Source organism: Plenodomus lingam (genome assembly GCF_022343315.1).
Source record: "Plenodomus lingam strain CAN1 chromosome Unknown contig_17, whole genome shotgun sequence".
Taxonomy (NCBI): domain Eukaryota; kingdom Fungi; phylum Ascomycota; class Dothideomycetes; order Pleosporales; family Leptosphaeriaceae; genus Plenodomus; species Plenodomus lingam.
The window spans coordinates 989,288-1,008,375 of NW_027093934.1; the positions used below are offsets into that span (position 1 = coordinate 989,288).

The 19,088-nt window shown below is 51.3% G+C and overlaps 7 protein-coding genes across 7 annotated transcripts; 1 reads left to right on the plus strand and 6 right to left on the minus strand.

Annotated features, from left to right (window-relative positions):
• Positions 1 to 52: 52 nt before the first annotated feature.
• IAQ61_003330 (uncharacterized protein) lies at positions 53 to 580 on the minus strand (the record flags this gene model as incomplete). Its single annotated transcript, XM_003844934.2, has 1 exon — positions 53 to 580. One exon carries the CDS (start codon positions 578 to 580, stop codon positions 53 to 55), a length of 528 nt encoding a protein of 175 aa, XP_003844982.2.
• Positions 581 to 2,044: 1,464 nt separating this feature from the next.
• Positions 2,045 to 2,512, minus strand: IAQ61_003331 (uncharacterized protein; the record flags this gene model as incomplete). Its single annotated transcript, XM_003844935.1, has 1 exon — positions 2,045 to 2,512. One exon carries the CDS (start codon positions 2,510 to 2,512, stop codon positions 2,045 to 2,047), a length of 468 nt encoding a protein of 155 aa, XP_003844983.1.
• A 1,300-nt stretch (positions 2,513 to 3,812) lies between these two features.
• Positions 3,813 to 4,349, minus strand: IAQ61_003332 (uncharacterized protein; the record flags this gene model as incomplete). Its single annotated transcript, XM_003844936.2, has 2 exons — positions 3,940 to 4,349; positions 3,813 to 3,862 (listed from the first exon to the last, which is right to left on the minus strand). Exons 1-2 carry the CDS (start codon positions 4,337 to 4,339, stop codon positions 3,813 to 3,815), a joined length of 450 nt encoding a protein of 149 aa, XP_003844984.1. The 5' UTR covers positions 4,340 to 4,349.
• Positions 4,350 to 5,520: 1,171 nt separating this feature from the next.
• IAQ61_003333 (uncharacterized protein) lies at positions 5,521 to 10,594 on the minus strand (the record flags this gene model as incomplete). The annotated part of the gene is made up of 5 exons (XM_003844938.2): positions 5,521 to 5,652; positions 5,701 to 5,774; positions 7,023 to 7,114; positions 7,327 to 10,264; positions 10,342 to 10,594. The coding sequence occupies 5 exons, from the start codon at positions 10,592 to 10,594 to the stop codon at positions 5,521 to 5,523; spliced, it is 3,489 nt and encodes a 1,162-aa protein (XP_003844986.2).
• An 832-nt stretch (positions 10,595 to 11,426) lies between these two features.
• IAQ61_003334 (uncharacterized protein) lies at positions 11,427 to 12,369 on the minus strand (the record flags this gene model as incomplete). Its single annotated transcript, XM_003844939.1, has 3 exons — positions 11,427 to 11,948; positions 12,051 to 12,146; positions 12,280 to 12,369. The coding sequence occupies 3 exons, from the start codon at positions 12,367 to 12,369 to the stop codon at positions 11,427 to 11,429; spliced, it is 708 nt and encodes a 235-aa protein (XP_003844987.1).
• Positions 12,370 to 12,860: 491 nt separating this feature from the next.
• On the minus strand, positions 12,861 to 14,633 carry IAQ61_003335 (uncharacterized protein; the record flags this gene model as incomplete). Its single annotated transcript, XM_003844940.2, has 1 exon — positions 12,861 to 14,633. One exon carries the CDS (start codon positions 14,631 to 14,633, stop codon positions 12,861 to 12,863), a length of 1,773 nt encoding a protein of 590 aa, XP_003844988.2.
• A 1,377-nt stretch (positions 14,634 to 16,010) lies between these two features.
• Positions 16,011 to 18,694, plus strand: IAQ61_003336 (uncharacterized protein; the record flags this gene model as incomplete). The annotated part of the gene is made up of 4 exons (XM_003844942.2): positions 16,011 to 16,422; positions 16,479 to 16,546; positions 16,618 to 16,785; positions 16,841 to 18,694. Exons 1-4 carry the CDS (start codon positions 16,386 to 16,388, stop codon positions 18,692 to 18,694), a joined length of 2,127 nt encoding a protein of 708 aa, XP_003844990.2. The 5' UTR covers positions 16,011 to 16,385.
• Between the last annotated feature and the right edge of the window lie 394 nt (positions 18,695 to 19,088).

Here is a 19,088-nt window from a genome sequence, read left to right on the forward strand (position 1 = left end):
TATTCCCACGCATCACCTGAGAGGACTTGTCCAGCTCCTGTTTAGATTTTTCTCATTTCTCATGCCATGGCGGTTTCGAAGTAATCGTGCCATCTGGCACAGATGCTTCATCGAGCTTATCGGAAGCTTTCTTCAGCCAGATCTCAGCATCAAAGAGTGCTGAGAGCCTTTTCTCAATCCTGTTGATTGCCGGGGGTATGGTTGAGGATTCGGTGATAGGCATTCTTGAGTAGACTGGTCCTTCGATGAGATCCCTTTTGATAATTGCGAGATTGCGGAATATAATCTCAGTTGCCTCATTGAAAAGGTCTTTCAGTGATTTCGAGCGGTCCGGCAAATGAGTTTCCAGTTCCTTTATAAACTCCGGTTTCTCAGCCAGGCCTCGTTGAAATGTTGCCTCCGCGACAGTAGCCCGTAATTGAGTTGGCTCCAGAGATTCATAAATCTCCTTGCTCAGTTGGGGGAAGTGGAAATGCGTGAGGCTCTTCCCACCGAGAGTTGCGGCCGTGAAGTATATGTGCATTTTTCTCCCGATGCCGGCGGATTCGGCCTCAGATCGTAATATCAACTTCAGAGCCATGATGACGTTGTTTTGCTTCTCTTCTGGTAGCTCTGGCCTACCATGTTCTATAAGACGGTGAATCTACATGATTTGGGTCGGATTAAGTTGAAGGATCGGATAGGATGTTGATTTGTGTGTCTATGATAGTGTAGGAACCGTTTGCTTCGGTCAAGTTTTGTTGCAAGAAGAATTCGAATACAGTATCATCTAACTTTAAGGCTCTTTATATATACATCAAAATCTCCAAGCTATCTCTTAATATTCTCCTGTCTGAGTAATAGCTAGACTGTTTTTTTGGCTAAAATCTTCTAGTCATTTTCGTAGTACTCGTGGCCGTATATTAAACAGTCACAGCCATCAATGTCATCAACTCATTCTGAGTCGCCAGACTATTAGTCACCACAATTGCCTACGACCCAATTTAGGAACCCGAGACTGTCATATCTAAAAGAAAGTGTAACCTAATATGTTCTCATGCTTTTCTTGTATGCAGACCTCACTTGTGGAAAGCTGTAATGGAGATTACACTCGCAATGTCGACAGTGAGTATTACATGCTTAGACCAAAGACTGGAGAAATACTCTTCTCAATCAGCTTAATATCCCGGAAAATGATCCGAAACGCAGATCACCAGATTGTATTACTTTTATCAAACTTAACAATAGGTCTCCGCGGATTGAGCTTATAGGAGCTGGGTAGAGTGTCTGAGATCTTCCACAAGACTTGATCTTGCCGGTTTAACATATTTACGATACGATCTGGTTATGTAGCCAGCTGTGCGGCCACTTTTTGGTAAATATTCTCTTTGGAGACTTAACGCCCAAAGCTGACATGCCTCGTACTTTATCGGATAAAATAATTCTTTACATATCTCCCGTGTTGTTATATGCTCGTTTTTTTGACGCTGTTGTATTACATTCCTCGGACTGAAATCTTACGGTCATTGTAAGCGTCTCCCCAGTCACAAGGGATTCGTTGAAGTTTTCCATGTTCAGATTCCCAATAAGTCTATAGTACCTTAGCACACCGCTCTCAACTCTTCGCATCATCAACTCAAAGAGACTCATCCTCCTCCACTGTCGGACAGCACTGCTCAGTGCGGGAGTTGCTCTTTCACTCTGGAATTCCCAGTGTTACGAGGAGAACGTGTGTATTTTCATCTTTTGCTTCACACCGAGAAGATGAGCTAGAAGGTTGGCCAATGTATACCCAAGCAAGTTTGACACATTTTGTAGCATAAAAATAGACCGTGAACAAAACTCAGTTAAAGAAGATGGGTCATCTGTCAGATTCCAGGGCGTAATGGAGATAGTACTGCAAGAAGCAGGGAAGTCATCCAAATCAGCATCTTCAATTAAATCTAATAGATCTCGGAAGCATCTCGCCAATCACCAAGCGCTCCTTTCTGCTAGATTAATTATCAACAAATAAAGCGGCGCTTCGTTGTTGGCTCCTCCTTTGAGATATCCACGCCACATTGCCCTACAGCTGCTTCAACATGCCCTGGATCCGACCCCTCATATTTGCCAACTGTGACTTTTCTGGCTCTGGAGGGAAAACGCCATCGTCCTCGGGCCGGACTTTCGACACATGGAGTAGGGCCATGTTTTTGCGAGTAAAGAAATCAGCCACCACTTGGTCGAGATCTTGCTGCTCGTCCTCGAGTACGCGGATACGTCTCTTCAAATCGTTGCGCGAATCTTCCCAGGAAGAAGGACTAGGCAGGCTCTCCTTGGAAGAAGAGCTGTCCGAGCCTGTTAGACGGCGTTTCAGTCGCAGGAGTGGACTGGAGGATCTTTCTCTTCTGGGACTTTCGGACCTTTCGGTCTTGATGAATTCTTCAAATTCTCTGCTGATCTTGTCTAAATTGTCGCGCAGCAATCTAATCTTCTCCCTAGTATCTAAAGCCAGCTGCGTGATATCGCCGTCCTTCATGTTGTGTCGACTCATGTTGCTGTAGAGGTAGGTATTCACTCTTTCGATAGAATCGTTGGTTTATGGATAATGCTGTATTTTTTTACAGGGAGCTGAGTGCACTGACTGATGAGATAATTGTTCTTAGTTGTTTTGATGGGGTTAATCTCGTAGGATAAAGAAAGCTTTATACTCTGGGATCTCCGTGATATTTCGCGACTTGACACTATATAGCATACCCAGGGATCGACAGAGGGGTTTGACTCTAAGAAAATTGTACCATGTACCACAAAGTCCCGGGATTCACAGTCCGTGATGCTTGAACCTCACTCATATATTGTTGACGGCCTTTGCGCGCATTGAACTTTTCCCCTCACCACTAACGGTAACAACGTGGTAGTGTAGCTAATCAAGTTAACAAGCTTTACACGCTATAGCCAATTGGCTGCCGTTCTGTCGTGTCACTGAAACAAGCCTCCTGGAGATTTTCCAGCCGACACTGTAATAAAATGACGTATGGCGGTCATTGCTTTGCGCACTGTCGCCGTGTAATCGCACTCAGATTCTGTTGAGAGCCTCCCAACACTGGATTCTCACTCTTCTAGTACGATAGTGTCTCAGTCACTGTCATGACTTCAGGAAGAGGATTCATCACTATGAGCCATTTTTACGACGTGAAGAATCGGTTCTGCAGCTTTACTATCACGTTGGCCGTGATGTCTCGACGCGTGTATGTAATAGATCGGACATTGTTGATTCCAAATATTAGGCAAATATTGACAACGCTTGCCGATTGATGGGGAGAAGAAGCGACGAGCCTAGAACGCTGGAGATTCAGCATTGCGTTGCCATGATTATTTTCGACCATTTCGCTACATTGGTGTTTGTCATTACCTTTCCGCAGTTCTAGTTATTCTAAATAGATCCTTTTAGTAGGATCTGACAGAGACGATATTTCGCCATTGATAGATGGAAAGACCAATTGCTAATGGTAATACACTGGCAAAATGCTGCAAAATATCATTTGATCATTCCTTCCCCTCCATTCTCTGATGCCTGAAGATGGAGACATATTCCTGAATTGCCTGCCTCAAGCAGAGATAACCACATCTTTGATGCTAACCGTTGTGGTGGTCAAGTAGTGCTTTCGAACATATCCATGACCTTTGAGTTAAATTTGGCATGCGCACTAAAAAAGCTTACATCTTCGTACGTATCAGATGTAGAGAAGTTATTCGTGGTGAAGATTTATCATGGGTATCAGAACGTCCGTCACGCAGCAGTCAGAATGTTCAGCATTGTCTTAACAGAAAAATCTCAGAAAGCAGCATGGTTTTCAGACATCGATTGAGATTTCCATAGTGACAGTGGCTTCATGGCTTACGCCTATATGACTTATATCATTCTTTAGATTGACCTGATTTGGAAAGAGACCTTGAATCAGGAATCAGCCGGAGGCATACGCTGAAATATGTCCCCCAGCACCCCTAGACGCTCCTCAATGTCATTCAACTCCTGCCAATGATTTCTCTCCAGAGAGTCCGTCCAATCTCTCTCCGCTCTCTTTGAAGCTGCCGCTAGATTCTGCCTAGATCCCGACATAAGCATATTTCTATAATGCTCGACCGTTGTTGGGATGTTCTCTTCGAGGTGTTTGAATTCCTTCTTCATGTCTTCAAGATCTTTGGCCATGACTTTTTTGCCTATGGCTTCGAAGATATGGCCGATAGTGCCGGCTCTCATGGTTTGGGGATCCATGTAGCGCATCCAGCGCTTGTCGAGAATGAAGAGACGCTGCTCCAGTATAAGGAGCGCCTCAATCGTCGTTTCAAGGGGTGGAGAGCCTTCGGGTAGATCTGACATTGTATGATCTCTGAATGTTTGTTCAAGGCTATGTAGTTCTGCTTGGCCGGTTCTTCGAGCGCATGTGTATGTTAGCTTTGTGGTGGATATAGAAGGGGCTCACTGATCGCGAGAGATACTTGCCTTGAACTCAGCTTCGATGGATTTGTTTCAGAGGGGCCCGCGACAATGAAATTATTCTACACGTTGGTTAATGTGGCTACTGTTCTGCCACGGAGCGGACAGTCTTATATCCATTTATATACGCACCAAAGTCTAAGAAACTGAGTCGACGATGACATTATTACCATATATCATACTTCCTGGGACTCATAAGGGCATCTGACTCTCCTTTCAGTCACACGTGCATGCAATTGATATCACTTATGCCTTCAGGACGGAGACGTGCGCTGTTCAAGCCAACAGCACCTGAAGCTTCTTCCTCAAGCTTTCAAGCGTAAGATACTCTGTCCATCTAGTTTATGGAATCCTAGAATGAATTGTCGATAACTCGTAGTCATCCTTGTACGCCACTGTTCTGACGCACTGGAGGAAACTCATTCCAATCAACATTGTACAAGTGTCCACACAGCGACTACAATTATACAGCATTGTGCGTCCGTTGTGACAGTAGCAGGTATAGTTCAAGGTCTCGATGATGGATGCTCTCATTGCGTCGTGCACAGGTGCATGGTGACCACGGTGTTGTCCGGGCGTGCATCTAACCATGCCACGATGATACAAGCCATTCAACTTCCAAAGTAGAAGTTATGACTAGAACCCCAACGAAGCCATGACGTGTCGCCACGCTCACAATCACTACTATATAGAATCACACCTTTTTGCCCCATACAGAGAAAGCTACACACCATTTCCATCTTCAACCCCTTTCTCCAACCCACACTATTGCCAAACCACTACCCTACACAAAGCGCCAAAACAAAACACCTAGAGTACCCGAACATGAACGAACCAACCACACTCATTGAATTCCTCGAGAGCAACGCTCCCGCCGACTCCAGCCGTGATGCTGTAGCAGAATATCTCCACCGATTCGAGCGTCTCGCCAACGAGTTCCACCAGATACTTGATGACTACGAAAAAGAGTTGCTAGAACCTGCCATTTGTGAGGCTTGGGTCAATGACAAGCAACAAGCTAGATTGCAAATACATCTGGGGGCGTGTCAAATCCTACTTGAATATCAGGTGCCGGGGACCTTGGTGGATGTGTGTAAGACAATGTGGGATGAGTGTAAAGAAGGTTTGGAAAAGCATAAAAAGAATATTGAAACGTTGATCTGGGTGGACCAGGAAGCTCTGCGTGAGGGGGGCGCCTAGGACATAATTAGCGAATTGTTTGGTCCGGAGAATTCCTTTCTTACTTCACCTGCGAGGAATAAGTGATGGAGTGATGCGGGACTTGGAGATTCCAGTATTAGAATTGGATAGGACGCGGCTGTGCATGGTGTCAGTCTAGAATCACGGCTCCGATAAATGAGAAAGATTTGGAGACACAAAGTAAATGGACAGGCTTAGCCACCACTCCAGCGTCGTGGCAAAACCTGGAAATTTGCTTCACCCACCACCCACATACAATACACAACCTAAGACTACGGTTACGCCTATGCAGAATAACATCTAGTGTTCTAAGAGCGATATTACTTTCGGCTGCTACCAGCAATAACATAAATTTTCGCTGCAAAATCGCGTTGATTTTTACAGTTGATGTCGGTGTTTGGTGGCCACCCTCCATGAGCAAAATTCCTGGTTTTAACACGACGCAAGAGCACACCACCCCATCTACCACGACACTCCATAGTCATTGAAAATCCATGCTTCTGCATTCTATCCATTCTTCCCATCCCCGTATCCTACTCATACAAGAGTCTTAGTGCAACGTAAATGGAAGAGTACATTTCCCTAATCAATAATACAACAGACAATTACAACCATGCATCTCGAGATAAAATAAAAATCCAACAAAAACCTAGTACTTACACTCCATACACAGCCTTTCCCGGACTAAATCTTCTTCAAGAAGAGTTCAATATACTTCATATGTTGAATGGCACACTGGCCAGGCGAGCAACCTGGCCAAACGAATGGAGTTTCCTGCCAAAATAGCAAGGTTTTTTCTGGGGACAGGAGTCTGCGTAACCTAGTAAAGTCGCAAGAAGGGTATTGGGGCGGATGAAAAGGCGTAGTCGGGATTACATGGATAGAGAAAGGGATAGATATAAAGAATATAGGTACAGCTCAGACCGTGCTGTCTGCACTGGCGTCGTCCATCTTCAAAGTATTCATACATCCTACAGACCACACCGCAAACTCACAAACCCCACCCCCCAATGAATATCTACAACCAACCCCACCAATCCATGAACATGGCACATGGTACATGGCACATACACATGTCCAACATGACAAACCCCCTACCCAAAAAAGCCCCCTCTATTCCCCCTCACTCAACCCTACCCCCCACCCTTAACTCCTCCCTCCCCTTCCACCCCATCTCCCACCCCCTTCCCCCCCTCCTCCCTAATCCCATTTTCCACACCCGTCTTGCCCTGGGATTTACCTTGTGAGTCCGGTTCTTTGGATGTGCCTGACGCAGCCGCAGCCGCAGTACCATTCCCATTCCCATTCCCAGCCGCAGTCCCAGTCCCAACACCAGTCCCAGTCCCAGCCCCAGGAACAACCTTACCCTCAACAAGCTGAACGAGATACGTCCCGACACCAGCCGCCCCATCAATAAAGCCGAGTTTTGCGTCGAAGAGTTTGGCTTCGCGGAGTAATCTGTTGGGAGGGACGGGAGAGGGTCAGCGGATACATTCTAGATGAGGAGATAAGATTGGGTAAAAGTCGACGTGCTTCCAAGGTTTGCGAAAAAGGAAACAGGGAGATATTGCACGACTTCCGAGACGCGGGACAAAAATGGGCAGGAAAAGGAAGAAGAGATACGCCAAAGAAAAAAATGAAACCAAAGGAAAAAAGGAAAAAAAACTAACCTCTCCTTCCCCCCCAAACTCCTCACCCCAGCCTCCCTCACCACCCCCCCAACCTGCTCCCGATAACTCTCAAACACCGGTCCCATAATCATCCGCACCTGCATCTCCCCCAAATACTTGCTAATCACCTTGAACATAGTCACCGTATCCTTTGTCAGACTCTCCATCGCCGGGCTCACCTCCCGGGCCACCTCGGCCGCGGCATCCCAGTCAATCTTGCGCAGACTGCGCATGTGCACGCCCGCGCGGCCGGACAAGATGTCGGTGAGCTTGTCGTGGATTTGGTTTTGCTGGTCGTGGAGGAGGCGCTTTACGGATTCGAATTCGGCGAGGGCGGATTTGGTGGCGGGCGTGGTTGTGGTTGTGGTTGCGCCGCGGCGGCGGGCGCATTCGCGGATGTAGGGGAGGAGGGCGATGATGAAGGAGAGGGTTTGGCTGGCAATGGCGAGGTGTTTGGTGTTGATGTTCTTTAGGCCGGCGGAGTGCATGGCGCCGGCGCCGAGGATGAGTTGGCAGAGGCGTGAGTTGAAGAGTTTGAGGTAGTCGCAGAGGCTGGAGGATACTTCAGAGGTCATGCTGGGGATGGCAGAGAGGAGGATTTCAAAGCGTTCGATGCCGCGTAAGACGTGGGTGGAGGAGGTGGAAATTGTGTATGAGGAGTCGTCGATGATGGCGGGGACGGTGGTTTTGCCCTTTTCTTTGGGCTTATCGTCAATGTTACCATTGGTTTGGGGGTTCTGTGTGCCGTTGGTGGTATTGGCAGTGGTTGGTTCTTCGATGGTGCGAAGGACGTCGCCTGTTCCCGACCAAGCGGGAGGATCACTGTCCATGCCTTGAAGTATGCGTGCAAGCACTTCATTATCCGATGTGTCAAAGTCTTTGGGTTCCCAGCGGTCAGAATCCATGGCTTTGGCTAGTTCTTGCTTTTCCACGTCGCCGAATCTGGAGACGAAATCGGTAATATGAGTGTTGACAACCGCCTTGAGGGCAGCTCCAGATCGACCGGAGACGGCTTCACATTCGTCTGCAAAGAGTCTACACAGGTTGAAGTACCTCAGGAAGCGCTCAAGTGGTAGGTTGGCCGTTGCCTCTGATCGCACCTTGAGGAGTTTGGTGATTTGCGTTTGTGCCGCATCAACGGCTTGACCGAGCAGACTGGACATGTCGAGGGCTTGCATGAGCTCCATTTGCAGGTCGTTGCTAGTTGGCGCGTCATGATCATTTCCAATGTAGCCGTCGATGCTGTGCTGTCTGTACGGACTCCTAGGGGGCGACCGAAGCCCACCCGCAGACTGCGGTGGTGTTGTGACTCCACTTGTAACATCGAGCAGTACTTTTACTTGGGTGCTAAGCCGACGCAGCGCTTCGCCGATACTGGTAAAGATGTTGGTAAAGAATTCCTCGGCATCCGCAGGGTCCATTGCACGTAGGTTGCGCGCAAGTATCGAGTTCTTGTCTTGCTGGCTGCGTCCACGACCGCCTCGTGTAGACACTGATGTCATGGATTCCGTGTCATCATCCGACGAACTCGGCAAGTGTTTTCGAATGAGCAGTTTCATCTCTTTCATAACAGCCTCCCTGAATGTTGCACTGGCTTGGTTGGTAAATTGGGCGCCACTCAATCCATACAGACTTGTCCGCAGGTCTGCACGCAACTTGTCGCTTGTAGCCATGTACGTGGACAATGTCGTCTTCCCTTTTTGGTGGTTCCCCCGCACCTTCTGTGATGCCGCCACCCAGCGCTCTAGTGTGTCAGAGCTTGATACCGACTTGACATGCTCTCGTAAATCGATCAGGAGCGTATCCACAAAGCGCTTTTCGAAGCCTCGACCGACTCGAAACTTCAATTCGTGAATGCCCTCGAATACACCTTCCAGTGCTCGCAAGGGCCTTAGATCGATTAGCCGCGGTGGTATCCGCGAATTCAACCATGAGATGTTGGCCGAGTCGGAAGTGTCGAGGGCGCCAGTGATTAGTGTTTCTATTATTTCTAGTCGAGACATGGCCATCTCCAGATGACCCTTGTTGACTATCTCGTCGCAATGCGATAAGCCGACCATGACTCCTTGCAATTGATCCACCGCGTCGGCCAGTTTGCCGAGATTTTCCCGCCGTTGCCTCATCTCGACGATTTCCAGTCCTCCCACTGCCATTCGTTCATCCAATCGACGGAGATCCTGCCTCAATTGTTTGATTCTCGCTACTGACTCTGAGGCTTCAGTCTCGAGTTCGCGCAGCGACCCTAGGGCTGCAAAAAAGGACGTTGACGCAGTTGAAATGGCTGCTATCAAGTGCACTTCCACCGTGTCCATGTACCACGATAGCTTCTCCTGTAGAATCGCATTCGTTGCCAGAGCTTTCCTTGCCGGTGGCTGAGGAGGTTCTACTGTGCCATTTGTGTTGAATTCGTCATTGCTCGATGTTTGCATTGGCCGGACCACCTCTGATCTTTCACTGACGATGTCAAAAGTTCGTGGATTCTCAAGGTGGAAGTTTTGGTCAAAGTAGACGGCGGGTATCGTGGAGAGTGGAGTGACGGCAGGCAGGTTACGCTTCATCCCACTCGTTCGTCGCTTTGGCTTTGGCTTTGGGGTGCTACCAGGCATCAATGGGCTTCCTGCCAGGTTGGGTGTACCGGCTGACAGGCCACGCTCCAAACTCTCAGAGCGGTCGTCCTTGTCTGATCCTCTCCGTATTGGCTGGGCGGCATCTGCTTCTGCGTCCGCTTCTGCCTTTGCGCGCTGGAATGCATCGTACAGACGGCCGATTTGCGACAGGTACGAGTTGAAGACGGAGGGTTCGACGTGGGGTATGTTGACCAAGGTGACGGGTGGGATGTCCTTGGTAGAGGGCGGGCGGTGTCCAGCGGGGGCAGTGGCAGCTGTGTGGGGGAGCATGCCTGTTCGCACAATGGGCGGTTGCAGCAATGTCGAGATGGCTGAGATGTTGTTAGCCCCCCGTCTGAAGCCCCACGACCTGCCTGTAGTGTATATAGCAAAGAGTGCAGATGCCCACCATTTTGACTCTGCTCGTTCACGGCACCCATGTTGTTCCGGTAGCCGCTGTCCAGCACGCCGCCGACCGAGTGTATTGAGCTTGCGGTGGAGCCGCGACGTGGCTTATAGCGCCCGCCTGTGGAATTGGGCCTGTTTGCCCACTCATGTTGCGAGGGCGTGGGGAAGGGAAAGGTTGTCTGCTGCGGTGGGTTTGGCGACAACAGATCGAAGCTTTCGGTCGACCGCCGAGGAGATCTGGGGGAAGACGACATGGCGGCGTTGATCGGGGGTACCAACGTGGCCGAGGCATGGGGGCGCACACGGTTGTTAGGGGTCTATCGCATGTTTGGAGGAGGGGAGGAGAGATTTTGGAGATGTGGGCCGGCGTTGAAAGGGGAGGGCGGGATGACGGGATGACGTGCTGCTTGTCTGGATATTCGGAGTGGTGGGCTTGTTGGTGGTTGTTTGATTGTTTGCAGGACGGTGGATGCAGCAGGTGCCAGCCCAGAGCCCAGGTTCCGCGCGCTCAGCCATGATGCGCGGTGGAACCTAGCGCCGGGTCCTGAGCAGGGGTCTACCATTCACTAGTACCAGAACTATACCAACATGTACAACACTGGGTGAGTACCTACTGAGGAACAACATGACCGAGTACGTGCCACCATCCAAGAGCCCGAAAGGAGAGACATGTCTATAAAAAATGGATTCAATCACTCTATAACAGTTCATGAACGGCGGTAACACAGATGCAGGGAGGCATGTTGACCTGGAAGCCCAGTTATAACACTATTGCAAACCCCAAAGAACAAAGAAAAGCAGCAGAAATATCCATGTAGCAAGAGACTCAGCATCCAGGGGACCAATGGAGGATGATGAAGAGGGAGTGTTGAACACGAGTAGAGCGAGACCAGTAAAATACAATGTACCATCCGACCTTTCTTTTCCCCTAGTCTAAATCATCCATCCTAACCCCCCGAAAACCATCCCAAAACAAAGAAAACGCCCTCCCAATGCTCATAAATGACATGTATACATGATCCCTCCAATCCCAGCCCCTATACACAAACACACCTAAAAAATCCAATCCAATCCATCCCCACCAGCCTACCCAACCGGCCGACTCCGCTCATCCTCGGGCAGTCTCATATACGCATCAATCGCCGCACTAAACACCGCAAACCCCGCACATCCCACCGCAACCGCCTGGGGCCCCGCCTTGCGCGCCAGAATACCGCCCGTGATACAGCCGCCGGCGACACCGTTGTAGAGGTCGTTTTTGGCGCGCAGGCCCTCGATGGCGCATTCGGTGCCGGAGAAGATGGCGCCGACTTTGGCAAAGTTTTTGCCGCTGGAGATGGAGGAGCGGTACATGTCGCGGAAGCCGTGTTTGAGTTGGGCGCGGAGGGGGAGGGAGGTTAGGGGGGTGGCGGTGGCGGTGGCGGGGAGAGCGGCGGAGGGTGAGCCAGACGAGAGTGCAGCAGAAGCTGATCCAGACGACAATGAGCTGGACACTACCCGCGATTCCACCGCAGTTGTAGTCTTCGCTGCCGCACTCGCCGTCGCAGTCGACGCCTTGGGGGTCGCATCGACAGGTAACGGCTGCGACATGGGTGTATCATAACGCATCTGTGCCCAGTTAGCCCAACCATCTTTTCCTTCCTTTCTTCTGTCTTTTTTTTTCATCCACCCTTCCATCCACCAAACACACAAAAGAACTCTCCAACATACCGAAGCCATAAACAACCCAAACATCGCCCCCAACCCACCCCCCATAACCCCCGACAACACCGTCTTGCCCACACACGACTCCATCCCCATTTGCATCTAATCTGCAAGTCAGCAAACATCACCAACACAATATTTCACCCGCGCTATCTCGCTTGGACAACAGTCTCGTGCGCTTTTTTTTTCTCTTCATTGTATTTTTTGAGGTGGAAGTAGTGAAGGGGTGTCATACCGCTTTCACCATCTGCTGTTCCTGCTCCGACATACCAGCGTTGGGATTCATGGCGGCGGGCAGGGCGCCCGGACTGCCTGGGAATGCCATGCTGAGATTTTGTTTGTCGAGGGGGGAGGATCGCGCGAGAGAGTGTGTGACGGCGAGTGAAGTTTGTTGTACTGGTGGTACTATGTGAGTCTAGGAACTTTTGCGGAGTTTGGGGGCGGAGGACGGAAAAAGCCGGCGCCTCGAAAGGCCCATGGCTTGGCATTCGCACAGCAGGCAGTGAGAACTAGATCTCCACGTTGCAGTTGCAAACTCCGCAGTACATCAGTATATCAGTACAGCGTACCAGTGGATGAAACAGCTTTTACAAATTCATTGATTCTCGCTACATGCTTCGCTTCTATTAACAGTAGATTTCGTTCCCATGCCAGGTCGTAAGTCCAGCATGTCCCAATGCGCCCTTTTCAACGCCATTTCATCATCTCCAATACGGCCTCGCACAATAAACCACCAGCCACTAACATCTTCCCCTAAATAAAATTGCACATGGTGTCGTCAGGTATAAAGCGTCCGTACAAGTCGTTCGTTCGTAATCAAGGAAGTCCAGTAGGAGAGCCGGATCGGCCAATGTAATCACCGTGAGTAAAGTTGGAGGTCCTCGACTCGGGTGGGGGTGTCAGTTGCTTTTCCCATTCTTTCATGAGGTGGGAGGCGGTGCGCTTCAGGTTGTTTGGCGACAGCTTGGCTAGATCGGACCAGGGACTGGAGTTGCGCTTTGGGTCGCGTGGGCTGATCACGTCGTCCATGGGACCATTGTTGATGGAGGATGCCTTGGAGTCGTGGCGCTTGGAGTGGTACTGAATGCTTTGTGTACTTGTCCTGGAGCTCGCCTGGCCTGAGAGCTGAGAGGTGTGGCCTTCTGATTCATCGGAGCTGCTGTCGAGGTCAATCAACTTGCCGACGGTAGCCTCGTTGGGGGTGTCCCAATTATCCCAGTCTTCCTCTTCCTCCACCGCTTTCGTGGAGGGTTTTTGGGGAGTCTGCACGTTCTTCTGGTTTTGGGTCTTCTTGGTCACTGTCGTTGTTGTCTTGGGTTCACTCAATCCCATCTCCTTCCAGAAGTCGTCACCAAACGAGCCAGGCTGTTGCGTGGATTTCTTGGAGCTAGCTGCACGGTTCAGGGGTGGTCGGCCATCCGACGGCGGCTTACGGGTAGATTTGACCGAGGAGCGTCTCATGTTGGCAGATGCGGCATTGGTATCAGCGTCGTTGACAGCTTCATCCCCTACCGTCGCTTGCCTCAGGTCCTCGATGAAGGTAAACAAGCCAGTCTTGAAGTCGTTTGCCATTTGGGTGCCAGCGCGGATAATGTTCTCACGCTGGATATTCTGTATCCCGCCCAAGTCATATCGTTCCTCGATACCGTTGAGGAGCGGCCGGGAGAAATCCGACGAGGTGGAAGACCGGGGTGGAGCGTGCGATGGCTTGTCGACCGACTCTGCCTCGTCCTGACCATCGTGGGGTTGCGGAAACGAGGGGGGGAAGTGTCGGTCTGGAGACAGGAGCGACAGGGTGCGAAGGTGTCGGGAGCCACTGAAGACTTTGCGTTCAGGCTTCTTGGTGCTACTCAACAGCGCCTTTCTACGCTCCATCTCTCGCTGGAGGGACAGGCCGTCGTCTTCGGCAGCGATGGTGCCATCGTTGGCCAACATGGTGTTGAGTGGCTGCAGCTGGGCCACTTTGCGCCCATCGCCCCTACGTGCACTGACAACCTTGCTGGCCTCGTGTTGCTGGTAGTACTTTTTGAGCGTCTTGAGATCGACTTCGGCCTTGTTGAGCTCGTCTCTCAACTCGAGCACATAGCGTTCCTGGGCAGCGAGGACGGACAGGATGTTGACCTCGGAAGCGGGCGAAGGGTCTGAAAACGTGGTTGCGGTCTGGCCATTCATCCAGGACTGTGGGCGGGATCGCGGGCGGGCAGAGGAGGGGGCGCTGCCAGCAGCTGCCGTGGGGGTGATTGGGAACTGCAGGGACAGGCGCTTGCCTTGGCCGACAACGTCAATGTGCGACGCCGTCTTGGAACGAGCGTGGGAGGCCATCGAGGGCAAAGGGACCGAGGTGGAAGGCGCGGTGGAGAGCGCAGTGGAAGGAGCGGTTGAACAAGAAGAAGAAGAAGAAGAAGCGGTGGAAGGTGCGACGGAGGTGGAGAGGGCCACATCGGGACCTTTTGATGAGGCGTCCGCTGTTGCCCCTGTGCCGTGGTGCAGGGCGTGCATCCTCTGGGTACCGGACTGGGTACCGGACTGAGTCTGTGCGTGGTTGTCCATGACATGGGCTCCTCCAGGGTGAGAATGGGAGCCAGACATGGCATGTCCTGTGTTGAGGAAGCAGAAGAGAGTCGAGAGCGAGAGCGAGAACGAGAGCGGTAGGCGGCGAGCAAGTCGGTGAAGAAGAATAAGCGAACGAGTGGCTGGCGCTGAGCGGGTGTAGACTTCGAAACAAAGCGTTAGGAGCAATGCAGCCAATCGCCGGAGTGGCCAGGATGGCTGGTGGAACCACAACAGCCAAGTCTGGGTGATGCTCAGAGTCGGGCTGGCGGTGCGAGGAACCATGCCAGCCTCTGCTGCAGCAAAGGCATTTCCTGGTCTGAGAAGAGAGAGAGAGAGAAGGTGAAGAAGAAGAAGAAGAAGAAGAAGAAGAAGAAGAAGAAGCGGATGAATGACTGTGATTCCGCGCGACTAACACTGCCGCCCCCGTCCTTGACTTTGTTTGTGTTGCCGTCAACTCGCCCCAGACGCGAAGGGGCACGCTCTCGAGTCACTATCCTCTCTTAGGGTTAGTCTTGTCCGTCTAGCACACGCACGCTAACCGTTTTAATTCTCGCCTTCCAAGGCAAGGCGGGGCCCTCAGAGTTCCTCTCGGCTTGGCACGCTCTCTCAGAAGAGAGGGGGTTGCTTAGTTGAGGAGAGAGGAGAGAGGAGAGGAAAGTAGTGGAGGGGAAGTCTATGTAGGTAGCAGGTGTAGATAGATGGATACTTTTCATTGAATACTTTTGTTGAGGAACTGTCTTGGATACTGCTGATGTCAAGGTATTGAGTCGCAGTCATTCATCGTGTACCACACACTCACTGACTCTGTGACCCCTACGACTCCCACGGCCAGACCAGGCTATTGACGTGAGTTGACAAGTACATACTATTCTCCTTTTTGAGAACATGCAAGACGTTGCTGCGACTGACTTGAACACAAACCAAGCTGCCTTTTCCTCATCTTCATTCCACACCACCATCCCACGTATACTTGTCGACGACCACGTGTACCTAGGAAAACCGAAGAGTGGCAAGTGGGTAATCTGGGGTAATGCCAGGCCAACACCATGTTAGTCTGCTGCTCATCTTGTATTGTTATGGCGACGCGAAAGACAAATCTACTCCAGTCCAACCATCCTGGCTTGGCCCATGCTCTCCCAAGTCTAATCATCACTCATCGCTACGGCCAATGAATCTTGCATCGACTCCACAGCCTCTGCGTAACGGCCGTTAGCCGTTGTCTCTCACTGTTGTTACACGGTAGGTAGTAAGTAGTAGGTAGGCAAGCTGGCTATGTATCATCCCCAAGTGGGGAGCTCATGCAGGGCAATGGTCTGGCAGTCCATGAGGCGTGAGGTGATGCCTGTCCTGGCTCAGCCTGGCTTTTTCTTGACATGCATCTTCTTGGTTTCTGCCATCAGCGCATGACTTGAAGACCAATCTCACCTCGGCGCTCTGCAATCTTGAAAACCCCATCGCCATCACCATGCTTTGACGCCATCAATCATCACAGTCGCAGTGCGGGGCGTGCTCTTTGTTGGTGGTCGATCCCCGCGCCCTCTGGTTGCCAGGGCGATGACGCGCCCAATGGACCCTGCGCGACCTGCTTAACCACTGTGAATATCTCGAGAGAACCCGTCTGGCAGTCCACGCCCACCTTGCAACTGCAACCCTATTTCTATCCTACCGACGCTGAGCCGTCCTCTTCTGCGCCGACGATATACTTTGGCCGCCTGGATCGAACCATTGTAAAGTACATCGGGGCGCCTGCGAATTTGTTGGTCATCGGTCCCAGAAGAATCGCCTGCCATGGCGGAAAACTACCAGGTCATGGAAGAGCTGGGCAGTACGTGCAAAATGCATCGAGCAAGCAACGAGAACGATGCACTGACAGACGCACAGGCGGCAGCTTTGGCAAGGTCTTCAAGGCCATTGATCGCAATACAGGCGAGACAGTGGCCATCAAGCATGTATGCATGGCCCTCTCTCCCTTACTCACCACCCATTTCGCCCGGTAGCCATTACTAACACTCGCGCATAGATCGATCTCGAAGACAGCAGCGAAGAACTGGCAGACATTCAGGCAGAGATTGCCCTTCTCAGTACCTGCCACAGCCCCTATGTGACGGAATACAAGACGAGTTTCGTCAAAGGCGTCAAACTATGGATTGTCATGGAGTACCTGGGCGGCGGTTCTGCAGCTGACTTGGTGGGCCACCTTCTTGGAATCAATACTCTCGGAGTCCCACGGCTAACTGTTTTAGTTGGCTCCCGGCCCCCTCGGTGAGGCGCACATCGCCATCATGTGCCGCGAATTACTGTTGGGCCTCGAATACCTCCACTCGACGGGCAAAATTCACCGGGATATCAAGGCGGCCAACGTCTTGCTCACTGACCAAGGCAGAGTCAAGCTGGCGGATTTCGGCGTTGCGGCGCAATTGACCAACATCAAGTCCCAGCGCATGACGTTTGTCGGCACTCCCTTCTGGATGGCACCCGAGGTCATACAAGAAGCAGGGTACGACTTCAGGGCCGACATCTGGTCGTTGGGAATTACGGCCATGGAACTCGCCGAGGGAGCACCACCCTACGCTGGCGCCCATCCTATGAAAGTGCTCTTCACCATTCCCAAAAACCCCGCCCCTCGCTTGCAAGGCGACCAGTGGAGCAAAGACTTCAAAGACTTCATCTCACAGTGCTTGATCAAAGACCCCGATCGGCGAGCTACTGCAAAAGAGCTTTTGAAGCATCGCTTTGTCCAGCGTGCAGGAAAGGTCGAAGCCCTGCGTGAGCTGGTGGAGCGCAAGCAAATGTTTGACGCTCAAAGGGAACAAGCCTCGTCCCATCCCAAATACTACGAAGAGACTATGCGGGAAATCTCCCCGCAGACCGAAGAGGACGACTGGGTATTTGACACTGTCAAAGCCCGCACCGTCAAGACAACACGTCAGACTACTAAGCGCCGCAAGGTGGCTCGCATACCATCTTCGGGACAGGACTCGGTGTCAGACAAGATGCAACAATTGGACCTAGATGCTGCTCCACTGGGCGAGGGAACAGACTCCCCACCTGCGCGACAACGAACATACTCCAGGAGGGGCTCTCAAGGTACCGCCTTCCGAGTGTCCTCGGGAACACCTACTGCCCGCCGTGTTAGCAACATGCCCAAGCAGCCTTTGGGTGTGGATCTCAACTTTGGTAATTCGCCTTCGACAGTACGACACTTCAAGCGAGTTCCGTCGGGCGAGCGTCGGGCAGCACTTCGTTCCAATCCTCCCACCACTCCGACCGAGCACAAAAATCAGTCGTTTCATCCGAACCCACACGCACCCACCTTCCGTCCATCGCCTTCCAAGTCGGCTCCTCCTCTGGAAATGAACAATGAAAATGCGCCGCCCACCCCAGAATACGAGCCTATGCCAGTCACCAAAGACGCTTTGTATGGGCGACGAGCTTACAGCAAAGTTCTCGATTCCGTCTTCCAAGAGGCACACGCTGATACGGCGTCGGCACATCAACGAGATGCTATTGGCCGTTTGGCTCAAGCATGGCAGCATCTTGATGAAGTGGACCCGCATGGCGAGTTCATGCTACTCAAGGCCATGGTCGACCGGCTCAAGAATGACACGAAACTTGCCTCCGCACTCGGCATCGAAGTCACCTCACTCCCATCCCCAATGAAGCACAACACTCAAACCAGCGATACCAGCCTTGGGGGGACCACCGTCGGTACTAACACCACGCGACGAGTGCGATCAAGCACTACAATAGCATCTTCGGCATCGAGCGACAAGTCTTCAGAAGAGTATGACCATACCCCAAAGTCAACGCCGTCTCAGACACCATGCGGGACTCCTTCAGGCAAGGCGGCCTCGCCACGAAAGGCTACGAAGCTGGTCATGGCGAGAAACAACCCGCATCTCAAGTCCCATCGTCGACGACAAAGTGCGTACGCTGTAAGCGAGAAGACGGATCGTCCTGACAGTGCTTACGGCGCCTTTGACGAGAAGAAGCTTCCCGGCTATGTTGAACCGGGTATGGAACAGCAAGGCCTTCTCGCTGATATCCTTTACGGTCAATGGATGCAAGGACTACGTACACGTTGGCCAATCTCTTGATTGCAGTTCTGTGCATACGTTCTGTCCTTGCCCTCGCATCAGAAACATGCCTTCTTTGCATAAACTGCAATTATTTCCATGTACAAATTTGTCCGTAATTGCGTTCTTTCTTTTTGATACCGACATTGTTTCTCTGTTTCTTTGTCCATGATTGCACACGACTGGGATACTCACAGACTATTGGTTTGCGCAGGAACATGGAGTGGCGTTTGAATTCGATGTGGATCACTGCGATGCTTGCGACTTTTGCGTGTTGCATGACACCCCGGCGTTGCAATTTAGAATTGTTAATATTTTGATATCAAATCATGCAGGAGATGGCCGATTGGGCCATTTGTGCTGGAGCCACAATTTGTCTTCTGATGTTTTTCATGATAGGCTATGTTCTCCTGTG